This window comes from Nuphar pumila, chromosome 7, assembly GCF_984573655.1.
Source record: "Nuphar pumila chromosome 7, dmNupPumi1.hap1.1, whole genome shotgun sequence".
Lineage (NCBI taxonomy): Eukaryota > Viridiplantae > Streptophyta > Magnoliopsida > Nymphaeales > Nymphaeaceae > Nuphar > Nuphar pumila.
The window spans coordinates 114,671,339-114,684,539 of NC_143255.1; the positions used below are offsets into that span (position 1 = coordinate 114,671,339).

Here is a 13,201-nt window from a genome sequence, read left to right on the forward strand (position 1 = left end):
GACGATCAAGCAAAATGAACAAGGCGAGTGGTATGTTGATTCAGGTGCTGCCACACATGTTACGGGTAATGCGGGTAAGTTATCTCACTTATTGCCTTATTTTGAAAAAGGTAGTATAGTTACGGGAGATGGAACTTATCACTCCATTAGTCATACTGGCAGTGCACATATCCCTATGTCAAAGTCCTCACTTCACTTGTCCAATGTCCTTCTTGCTCCTAATATTAAAAAGAACATTGTTTCTGTAGCTTAACTTGTTGACGATATGAATTCTTCCGTCGAATTTACTCTCTTCTGTTTATGTTAAGGATCTACGAACGAAGGAGACGTTCGCTAAGGGGGAATGACAAGGAAACATATACGTCTTCAAGGAGGTTCCTTCAGTGTCTTCATCTTCAGTCCTAGTTCTCCAGTTGAAGTCATCCAAGCATTCTTCAGTGTCTTCACCTTCAGAGTCTTTGTTTTTTCCTTCATTGAAAGTTTTAAATTCATCTCATTGTAATAAGTCAAATATTTGGCATAGTCGTTTGGGACATTGTAGTCGGGGTTTCGTTGAAAACCTTGTATCTGATGGTCTCCTTCCATAGTCTAGTTTATGTTCATTTTTTGATAATAATAATAAATGTTCTTCATGCGAACTCTGCAAAAGTCATGTTCTTCCTTTTCATATTATAAATAAAAGAGCTTCAAAGCCATTTGAGATTATTTGTTCTGATGTTTGGGGACCCGCACCTATTCTTTCTCTTTCTGGCAGTCGCTACTATGTTATCCTTATTGATTCTTATTCCCGTTATACTTGGATATATTTCTTAAAACACAAGCATGAAGTTTTTCAAATATTTCGGGAATTTCATTCGATGGTCAAAACAAAGTTTGCTTGTGATATTGTGCATTTACAATGTGATGGTGGAGGAGAGTATTCATCGAACGAGTTTATTGCCTTTCTTCGGGATAAAGGAATAAGTCGACAGGTTTCTTGCCCTCATACTCCTCAACAAAATGGGGTTGCGGAGAGGAAACACAAGCATATTGTAGAGAGCGCAATGAGCATGCTACATGACAGCAATATGCTCGTTAGTCTCTGGACAGAAGTTTTTCACACATCTGTTCATATCATAAATCGTCTTCCTATGGCACTTTTGGATCGGAAATCTCCCTATTATACTTTATTCGAGCAACATCCCTCTTACGATGAGCTGCGTGTTTTTTGTTGTGTATGTTATGTACATGTTGATTCATCTCTGCGAAATAAGTTTCAGGACAAGGCTGTCAAGTGCAGATTTGTTGGGTATGCAGATGAATACAAAGGTTATCGATGCTATGATCCTACTACAAAACGTATTAGGACCTCCAGGAATGTTGTTTTTGATGAAGGAAATTTTCAAGTCAATGACTCTGCAGCGTTACCATCTCGAGAATTAGAAGTATATGATCCATGGATGAGCGCAGATCTTTTTGCTAATACAGGAGAAACATGTCAGACAAATTGTCCTTCCTTCGGCTTGAGTAGGGAGTTGAATGACTCACAAATGCATGTTGAATTATCTCCGGTTGAGTCTCCAGCTGAGCCACCCCCAGTAGAACGCTTCTCTGGGCAGATATACACTAGACGGGACAAAAATACAGAGCCGAGGAATGTGAAGGAAAGCATCGCCAATGCTTCGGCTCAAAGGCCGTCACGCATTAAGCATCCTATTCAACGATGGGTGAGTTATGAGACCTTCTCCCTTGATTTCCAGTTGTTTATGCCTCAGCTCACAAAACAGGATGAACCCACTTGTTTTAATCAAGCTCTTCAATCCCGTCATTGGACTGAAGCTATGAATGAAGAAATGGAAGCTCTTAATGAATGCCAGACTTGGGAAATAGTTCCTCGGCCAGAAGGAAAGAATGTAGTTGGCTCAAAATGGGTTTATAAAATAAAATATAAGCCTGAATGAAGTATTGACAGATATAAGGCGCGACTTGTTGCTCGAGGATTCACACAACAATATGGTGAAGACTACGACGAAACTTTTAGTCCCGTAGTCAAAATGGGTACTATTCGTATCATCATATCCCTAGCAGTTGATAAAGGCTGGAGCCTTAGCCAGATGGATGTTAAAAATGCTTTTTTGCATGGAACTTTAAAGGAAGAAGTGTATATGGAGCAACCACCTGGTTATGCCGAGAAGGATCCTATTGCCTGGGTGTGCAAACTAAGGAAATCTCTGTATGGGTTGAAACAGGTGTCCCGTTCCTGGTTTGAAAGTTTCTCTATGCAGATTCAGAGTTATGGTTTTAGAAGATGCTCTCTGGATCACTCACTCTTTATTTACCAAAAGGCGGACATTGTTATACTTCTTCTTATATATGTTGATGGCATTGTGATCACTGGGAGCTCAGATAGTCATGTGCAAGACATGAAACAGTTTTTAATGAAAACTTTCAAGATGAAAGATTTAGGGGAGTTGCGGTACTTTCTTGGTGTGGAAGTTGACAGACAAAAAGACACGTTGACACTCATGCAACAAAAATACACGCTTGACCTTCTGGAAAAAGCCGGGATGACGAATTGCAAACCAGTCAGCACTCCTAGTGTATTACATCAAAGGCTGAGCTCTGAAGATGGTCATCTTTGTGTCAACCCTACAACGTATAGAAGTCTCGTGGGGATGTTACAGTACTTGACCTTTACCAGACCTGATATAGTTTATGCTGTCAATCAGGTATCCCAGTTTATGCATGCTCCAACGGAGGGTCATATGGAAGCTGTGAAGCGCATTCTACGCTATTTAAAAGGAACTATAGGAGACGGACTTGTTTATCGCAAGAACGATAATCTGCATAGAGGACATGAACTCATCACTTATACAGACGCAGATTGGGCAGGGGATCCAGATGAGAGACGATCTGTCTCTGGATATTGTGTTTATATTGGGCACAATTTAGTGTCCTGGAGCAGCAGAAAACAAAAGGCAGTGGCACGATCGAGTACAGAGGCTGAATACAGATCGATGGCTGCAGGCACGGCAGAAGCCACATGGATTAGACACTTATTGAGTGATCTTGGGGAGACAATTATTCGATCATTTCTTTTATGTGACAATCAAAGCGCAATAAACATTGCATGTAATCCTATCCAGCATAGCAGAACGAAGCACATTGAGATTGATCAACATTTTATACGGCAGAAAGTCGAGATGAAGGAGATAGAACTATGTCATGTTCGAACAGAAGATCAAGTGGCAGACCTGTTTACCAAAGGATTAACAGGACGTCAATTTTGGCTATTGAAGAGCAAGTTGTACATGCTCCAAAATCACATACAACTTGAGGGAGGGTGTTAGAATACAGTATGGATATATGCGTATGGATCTGGATCCAGATCCATACGCATATTGTATGAACACATGCCATATAACCTCATTAATGGCATTTTTATAATATCGTTGTACATGTTTTTACCTTTTAATGTTTAGGGTTTCGGTGGTCGAGCAGTGTGTGCCGCCCCAGCCATTGTGACTTCTCTCTCTCCCTCTCTCTCTCTCCTTATTTCCTGTATACCAATCTAATACGGGGGTTCCCCGACGCGGGTTTTTTTCAAATTTCATTTTATATATAGCTGCACGATAGCGCACCCATCTCGTCAGGAGAACAGTGAATACTAATAGCCAGCAAGGCTACCACCATCATTATCATTTATTATGGAGAGAGAAAATCCTTTACGAAAAAGAAGGATCAGCAAGGCTACCACCATCATTATCATTTATTATGGAGAGAGAAAATCCTTTACGAAAAAGTCAGGATTGAAAAGGCAGGAGAAGCAGCAGCTGTCAACAGATTTTTTTTTTTTAAATTCCGCAGCCCATTTCATAGGGCAAATTTTTTTAAAAAAAAAAATCCAAAAAAAATGGACCTAAATGATCCTGGGTGCGGTCAACGCACCCAGGATCGGGTTGACCGCACCCGGTGCCGCACCCGCGTCGAGTCGCATCGACGCGGGTGCGGCACCCTGCTAGCCGAATCCCTGTGACATAGGTCGATATACTTATTTTGAGTGTCATTATATGTAGACAAGAGATGTTTTCAATGTGGTGAGTTATGTGCACCCATTGATTATTTCACACTTTTTGTGTGTTTGTTTAGCCCATAAGCGACATTGTGATTATACTCACGTTTAAACATTTGATTTTTGAGGTTGGGAGGTCTAGCGAGGTGATTGCTTATGGTGGTTGAACTATTGTTGAGATTTGCAAATATCATTCATTGTGTTATGTGGGATTTTTAAATCTCTCCATGAAATTTATAAATTTTTACTACTTATTTGTCTTTGTATGAGAAATGGTTATTGAAATATTTTCATGCATTTTGCATTAAATGTGCTTCAATTGCATGATTAAGGATACTTTAAATTTGTTTTATGATTGGCTGTCTTGGGTGTTTTGCATATATATTGATATTCGCAAACTATCATTTCTTGATATTTGTGGGATTTTAAATCTCTTCATATTTTTGATAAGGTGTCATTTCTTGAAAGTTTTTCATTGTTATCTTTTAAAATTGGTCAATAAGTAACTTTTTCATTGATTATAAATTATTGCATGATTCATTCATATATATGCATTAGTTGTGTGATTAATATTGCTTTTAAAATGTAATATTAATTGATCCATGATTATTTTATCTTCTCAAATCCTTATTGAATGACTTGAATCATTTCTTATATCTTCCGCTATATAAAAATGATTTGTTCTTGAAAGAAAATCTATGAGTAATTTACTTTCCTTTGTGGGATTTTAGGATTTAAACTCTTTTGTGAGTTATTTCTTCATGGTATTGATGTCGGTTGAAAATCCATGCCTTTTATGCATTAATGTGCTTTTCGTAATAGATATATATGAGTATTGACTTTGAATAATGCACGTTTTCATGGATTTTTAAAGTAATTAATGATTTATGAGCTTATATTTGAGATATTTTATGCATGCATTTCTCTTTTTGATAATATGCAATTATGTTATCTTATGAATTAAGAACTATGGTTTCTTAAAATGATCTATTGAAGTGAGTCTCGATGACTATTGTGTTTGAAAAAATTAATGAATTTTCAAAATTAATTTTTTAAAATGATTTTGAAAAATGTTAAATTGTCTTATTAAATATTTTTTATATATTATATTTTTGGTGTGTTTGGCCATCCTCTCTCCATAATATATAATTGATATAGTTTATTTTGGAAATCTTTTACGTTTTATGATATATATGTGTATAGTTGGGATGTTTTGTTAGTTCTATTTATAGGTTCTCAAATATTGATGATATTGAAGATCTTAAAGACCCTTTGTATAATAGAGTATATGATTGAAGATCCAGAGCATCCTTTAAGGAAGCAATGAATGGAAGAACTTGATGAAGTCAATGAAGACATTTTATGCAATGGGTTCTTTCTTTGTAATTGCAAACTCATGGTGAGTCACAGAAAGTTTGAGATAGGGTGTTAAGATTACTCTATCCTATTTGTATGTATATAATAATATTATATATGTATATATATTTATGTCCATATATAGTTATTGTAAAATCAACTAAAGTTGACTTTACACTAGTTGTTGGGAACTAAGCCCAACACCTAGATTTCTAATCCAATGGCTAGAGATGACTTTCTCTCTCCTCTCTTTACTCTATCTCTTCCTCTCTATATATATGGGGTGTGTGCCTATCGTAGGTGAGAGAGTGATGGGTAGTTTTAGGTTCTTTTGTGTGTGTTTTAGTGTAATGTAGTGAGGCCCTTATGTATTTATTTCTTTTATGTATTTTTGTTCATTATGAATGAAATCATTCATTCATACAACTTGTATAAAGTTTTGCATATTGTTAGCATTCAAATACATTTTGGTTGGCATTTGGACTACTATTTGGAATGTCTTGGATTTGTGCTATTTCGTGATACAAACCACCTAATTTATTATATAAATTACACATTAAGACTTCAATGTTGTCTTAATGTTCATGATTTAAGGTCACTTAGTAGTGCAAAAGGAGTGCTTCCATTGGTTATTAAAAGAAAAGAGCCGAAATGCACCTCATAAGTCATATTGTCAAAGTTGATATCATCCCGATTGGTGGTCTGCATGCAGATGTAGATTATGATTTGTAATTCTAAACATAAACAAAGTTATGGGCTAAAGAAAACTAAGCGTTGGTCACCTGAGAAGTGCCAGCTGTGGAGTTCCTTTCCCTATTGCTTGCTGAATAAAAAACACATTTCACCAGTCAGAGGATCATGTCAACCACACCCAAAAGGACATCTCTTACACCATGGTCAAACTTAAAAGATCTATGTGATTGCAAGAGCTATAAACTATGATAATATTATTTAGTTGAGAGAAAGAAGATATTCATTTATATTTGACAGAAAAGGAGTCATTCCAAAGAATTGTTAGAAAGACCTCACAAACATGAAAACTACTCCATCTACACGCTTGGTACGTTCCTCTACATCAGAAGCACCTAATACTTGTGGTGCACATTGCAAATGAGCCTGTGTGCCGCATACACGTGATGCACATGTGTGCAGATACATAAATGCATGCACGGAAACACACACAGGCTCAAGCATGCATGCATGCACATACACACACATGCACACATGAGCACACAAGCATGCACACACACACAAACAAACAAACAAACTCTAGGATAGCAAAAGAGAAGAAAATAGACACTGCACAACTAGAAAATTCAAGTCCAGATAATGCCAAACAATACCTGAAGCATTCCTGCTAATCTCAGGCCGAGCAGCATCATTAGAGGAAGTTCCAGTACCTTGATTCTCTATCTCTTGCAGAGCAATAGCTAGTGATTCATCAATTGCTAATTGCAGCTCAACATTTTTAGCATCAAAACTATCTCCTCCTTTAAATAAAACCTTGCTTTCATTACCACTCCGGTCATGATTACCATGAGAATTAGTACTTGAAGCTCCCAGCTGATGATTTCCATAGTTCGTTTCAAATGACTAATGAACAGTTTCCTGAAATTAAAATTACAAAGATCAGCAAGAAGATCAAACCGATGTAAAAATATAAGTAAAATATTAGATCAACAAAGGGAAGATTAAAGCAAATATAAAAGGCCGGATAGCAAGAACCCTCAGTTGTTCCCAGTTCACAAATTGATCATTAGACTTTCAGAAGGATTCTAAAGGGGGGTCAGATATGACAGGTGATTCAAATATCAGTTTTTGGAAGTCAGAGAGTTTTTATCATGACCTGATGTTTTGATATGTATTATACAGGCACGGGCAGAGAATGTGGTAAAATAATTGTTTCCTCAAGATGTAACCAATCATTCTTAGTCTCATGATTTTTCTTCTTTTTAATTACAATGTTGGAAAAAGAAAAATATGGTTGGGTTTAAAAGTTTGAACTGTTTAAATATTATTTATACTGCCTATTGAAATAAAGGGAAACAAATTTCTATAGCATGATTTATGGAGATCTAAAAATTCCTATTGAAACAAAGGTTAAAGCAAATTAAAAAAACACATCAGTCATTTACAATCTATGTAACACGGACTCTTCTAACAGGGCACGGCACCCGCATCGCACCCAGGCGGGTGCAACACTTGGACACAACTTCCTTTGTGTTAGGTGAAGTTAACCACATTGAGGTCCATTTCTATCCAAAAGTATATTCAATTAACCCTAATCAAGTCCATTTTTATCTAATATTATATATATAAATACATAAATGCACACACATACACGCAGTGTTAACTTAAAACTGTTATATATATACCCTCTCTGAACCCCCGCACCCAAGTTTTTTTAAAGTGCTGCATCGCCGCATCCGCACCCGTACCTGCACCTATGTGACATAGTTTACAATGTTTTGGACTTGTCCAAAAGATATATCAATTTTTCTCTTTTCCAATATAAGAATTGCTTTGTCTGGATATGGTCTATATATTCCTGTTGTTGCATGCATGCATACGTACACAAGCTACTTCGTTCTAACATCTACTTAACCACTCTATTAAACATGGAAACCTTTTCACCATTTCATTAAGACAAAGCTTTTCCTTTTAGTACATCTTTGGCCTGGAAATGATATGACAATTACATCCCTATGTTCACAAATGGATGTGCACGAATTTATGCATGCAAGGTTGTGAGTAGAATTTCTTTTAGAAACAAAATTTAATAGAGTAGTCCACATGAGTGCAAGCTTTCTTGAAATACATAACGATTTACATGTTGTGCAAAGAGCACGTAAAATATATTCTTGGAAAAGGATGGGGTGTTCTGGCTACAACATTGCCAGCCATTACTCATTTAGCATGACAAAACACTACGTATACCACACACATCATAATTAGAAAGCAGAAACCAATATCAAATCAAATAACAAACATGTTTACCACCGAGGTGGTATCCCATGTGGTAAGTGGGGTCCTGTGTCAAGCTGAAGGCCCAGGATCGAATCCCTCTGCCACATGGGGCAGCTGTTGTTCTGGTAGGAGTCCGCCTAACCCCAGCTTGCGTTTAAAAAAAAAACATGTTTCCGTTGGACACAAAGCATCTTGGATAAACAGAGGCAGTGGGAAAGGAAAGAAATACAAGCAGAGTTCCCATCTTGCACATATCAAGATGAAGGGAATTGGTTAAAACGGAATATAATAAGAAGCCATCTTGAATTTATGCTATTGCAAGAAAAACACCAATGACTAATCCAAGCGTCATAGATGGTGTCTTCTAAAATAAGATGGGAGCATTCAAGAGTGAACAACAGCTAATTCCACCTGGTGGACAGGTACATTCTCCACAGTATACCAAGGGTGACCAAGTATCCATGGAACACAAAGAATCACAGCCCCAACCAAAAGAAGTTCACCATCACAGTCTTGATTGTTGGTCTCTCAGTGACAACAATTTAAAGAACACAGTGGAGCTTATCTCTGTTCCATTCCAATCACTTGCCGAAAGAAGAAACTGAAAAAAACAAATCCTAATTTTGTTTCGGCACAAACAAAATTTCAAGAGCACCAACAAAGAAGAGGAAGATATGATAAATCAAAACATGCACAAAGACGATTACGATGAAGCATCAAAGTTAATACACAAAGGGCAGTTCTAGCCCGAAAAATGAAGCATTAAAATAAATAGAAAGGGATAATTCTGTCCACCTGATCCTGAAGAACCTCAGCAAGAACAGAAAAATCACTATCAAGATGTTCATAATCTTCAAGATACTCCTCACTTCTGTGGGGCAACCCCGACCTCGCATAATTAACCTTTACTTCCTGAGCACCCTGCATCTTGACTTCTCTGAATGTGTTTCACTTGCAATTCCACGGATTATCTGATACAAGACTCAACGAAATCATGGTCAGAAAAACACCATCGATTCACTACAAGTCTAAAATGAGTTCAAACAAAAACAACCCAAAAGAAATCCACAAAATAGCCATCAGCTTATGGCTTTAGTGCCCTAACACCAAACAACCTTCACATATCATCACCACACACAAAGAAGTCACAAAACAACTAAAAGAAGGAGCCAACTTAGCCTTCTAAAGTACAAAGATCGCTCCCAATCCTGTGAAGAACCCCAAAATCAAGAATCTTCCCAAACCCACAAAAAATGTCACGGATTTCATCAATTCCCGTGAGATTCGAAAAATACGCACAATTCGAAAAATACGAAGATGAAGAAGAAGATGGTGATGATGAAAAAGAAGGTGAAGAAGAAGGATACCGCGCAGAATGAGAACGCTCGCCGGAGGTAGAAAGGAAAAACAAAATCCTAATTTCTTCAGCTCATCACTACTGAGCAACGAGCGATACGAGTCACACTGAATTTTATAGTCGCTCTCCATAAATCTAATAATTGGGTTAAGAAGAAAATTATGACTTGGGGGTGAAGGAAATGTGATGAACAAGTCGTCGCAAAAATCCAAAGGGTAGAGAGAGAGAGAGAGAGAGAGACGATAACGATATTTGGAAGAGAGAGGGAAAGAGCGGGAGAAATTTCATCGAATCTTACCTGCACCCTCGCTACAAGGAGAGAGAGAGAGAGAGAATAACACTTGGACTATTCTACCCCTGATCTTCGGGTCGGTTTCTGGTCCCACTTTGGTGAGAATCTAAACCGGGTTGGACGATTCAAAATATTATTATTGTTATTTTTGTTAACAACGTCTTCTATAAAAAACTCTGAATATAACAGTAATTTCTCCATTTTGTTTTTATAAGAAAGTCAGTATTATTTTTATCATTTTAAAAAAATACTGTTGCATTCAAAGATTTTAATTTAAAAATCACTAGCATGTTTCACCAATTCTGTAAAAGTTTGACGTTGACATCGCTAGGCGCCAGAAAATAGAAAGATGCGTATTATTTGTTATTTGCTTGGATTACTAGAACAGCATTGTAGATATTACAATTAGGAGCAACAAACTTAGGGATGCCAATGGATTTTTATTAGATATCAGACCAAATCCCACTTTGGTAAATGAAAACCATGTCAATTATAATATAAATGCAGATATGGTTTTGATTTTCTTTTTTTTTCTGAAAGGCAAGCTGGCTTAGGCAGACCTCTTAAGAGATATCTCTTAAGCCCTATGTGTCAGAGGGATTAGAACCTCCCCTACCAGATATCTCTTAAGCCTCATGTGTCAGAGGGATTCGAACCTGGGCCTTCAGCTTGACACAGGACTCCGCTTACCACATGGTTTTGATTTTCTTGCTATCGAGGTCGAATGGATATTTGAATCCAATTATATGTGAAAAAAAAGGATTTGATATGAGCTTTTCACCATTCGTGTATGAATATGTTTAGCCAATATCCAGTAATTGAATATGGTGTTAGCTACATACATGAAAAAAAATGTTTCATATACACACAAACGCAAGGATAAACTTTCCTCACTTGAGAAAAATCCAAAGAAAACCAATCCATAATTGGCATTTCATTTTCTCTTCCACTTCTCATAACATTTTCCATTTCTGCATGATCACCTTAAGGGCCATGACCAATGTGTTCTAGTATACCTCATGTTGGGAAGAGGCATTTTGGGGTCGGAATTATTACTCGTGCCCGTTTTTTAGTTTTCTCATATTTTACCTGGGAAAACCAGTGCTGTCAGCGGGGCCGGCTGGCCTCTTTGATATTTGAGGCCCCTGCCTAGCGCCGCAAATGAAAAAAATTTATAACGCTTATATTTCACACGCTGAGGGCCTCCAATGAAACATGCCACATGCATGTGCCTCATGCTGAGGGCCTCTCATGAAAAAAAAATGTAAGCAGGTCATGCTGAACATGAGCATTTTTGCTCATGCCGACATCGTGGCCATCGGATTTATGCTAAAAAGACAACAAAACAGTTATATGCTACTTGGCATTCATCCAAAATGCAAACAAACGGCCATGATGTTGGCACGAGCAAAAAACCTTATGCTCAGCATGACCTGATCTGCTTCCAAGTATATGGGCCTCCAATGAAATATGCCTAGGGCCTCAGCTTCTCTTCAGCCGCCCCTGGTTGTCGGTATAAATCTGTCAATATGTAGAAAATCGATACAATACTGACTTGAATTGGTTATTTTTTAATTAATGTAGAAAAAAAAAAGTAGCTGCCAAGAGACATCATATTCAAAAAATGAGAGCATATTCAAAAAATGGTACGGAATGTTGGGCTGTCAAGAGACATCATATTCAAAAAATGAGTATAGCTGCATATGCTTAGATGGATATGTGGAAATACAATAAAAGATAAGATTCGGAATGAAGAGATATGTAAGAAGGTAGGTGTTGCACCCATTGAAAATAAGATGAGAGAGAATCATTTACGGTGATTTGGACATATTCGGCGAAGGCCTAATGATGTTCCAGTTAGAAGGATGGAGAAATGGGAAAATATTTTAGTTAAAAGAGGTCGGGGTAGGCCTAAGAAGACTTTGGATGGAGATGATAGGAAATGATACGAATGCTTTGAACCTCACCGAGGACATGACATTGGATATAAATGATTGGAGGAAAAGGATTCATGTGGAAGACACAAAATGATTTTCTTTGTTGGTTCATATCGCCGAACCCAATTGTTTTAGGATGAAGGCGTAGTTGTTGTTGTTGTTGTTAGAAAATCGATTCACCTGAATCGTTTGCCGAAAGATACAGGTCTAATTCTGATACTGACAACATTTGGGAAAACAGTGTCTGAAACTGGACTGGAGATACAGTCACCATCTCGGCCGCATAAAATGTCAGGGTAGGACCCTAACCCCAAGGGTCTATGCTGGGCTTCCAGATTATGCATGGCCGTTACAACTCGAGAGTGTCGATGGGTCTCGTATTTTTTTTTTTGAAAGGCAAGATGGGGTTAGGCAGACCCTATCAGATATCTCTTAAGCCCAATGTGGCAGAGGGATTCAAACCTGAGCCTTCACCTTGGCACAGGACCCGGCTTACCACATGAGATACCCCCTTTGCGCATGGACTCTTTAAAGAAGGGTATTTTTGTATATAATAAGCACTAAAAAAAATTGCATCTCCTTACAGACTGGTCACAAACAAGAAATTTGCATTACTTTGAAACGGACCTTTAACTGTTAGACGGGCAGTCAGGGTTCGATTCCCGCGGGCATTATTCTCCCTTGCGTAAGCCGAAGTCGGTGGCTCCCTGGGGTCAAGGAGTGCACCCATGGTTTACACCCTTCTGGGGTGGTTTTCCTTTCCTCTAAAATGCCAATGTTTTGGAATCAATTAATGTGGCCCAATGAATTGCGCAGATCAGATGCAATTACATTGCACACTTTGAGTGTGCTGCTGCACCTGGCTGCTCTCCGTCTGTTGTTGGGCCCCACAACTGACAGAATGTCAGCCAAAAATGAAGGGCGACCAGGTGCAGCGGCACACTCAAAGTGTGCAATGTGATTGCACCTGATCCGCTCTGCTCTCCTAAGAAATAGCTATATAGGAAATTAAATGGATGGAAGACCGTATCTACAATACCTACCAACTTGTAAAACCTTAGTTTTAAAATCAACTAGTTTAGTTTTAGTAAAAGTGCCACATGGTTCAAATGGAAGTGTATATTTTCATTGGACAGAATTCTTTTGAGTTTACCAAACCTAGATTGTTTTGTAGGTGCCTTAAACTTTAGACGTGCTCTGATCATAATCTAATTCTACAAATCCTTTAAAGACTATGCAAT

At 37.9% G+C, this 13,201-nt stretch overlaps 1 protein-coding gene across 1 annotated transcript in view; it reads right to left on the bottom strand.

Moving 5' to 3' along the window:
- LOC149833023 (uncharacterized) overlaps positions 1 to 7,587 on the bottom strand; it is a 29,832-nt gene extending 22,245 nt beyond the window's left edge. Inside the window, exons 1-3 of the mRNA XM_090013352.1 lie at positions 7,561 to 7,587; positions 6,751 to 7,000; positions 6,190 to 6,230 (exon numbers count right to left, since the gene is read on the bottom strand). Of these exons, the coding sequence (XP_089869478.1) occupies positions 6,190 to 6,230; positions 6,751 to 7,000; positions 7,561 to 7,587 (318 nt within the window). The remainder of the gene's footprint in view (positions 1 to 6,189; positions 6,231 to 6,750; positions 7,001 to 7,560) is intronic.
- Between the last annotated feature and the right edge of the window lie 5,614 nt (positions 7,588 to 13,201).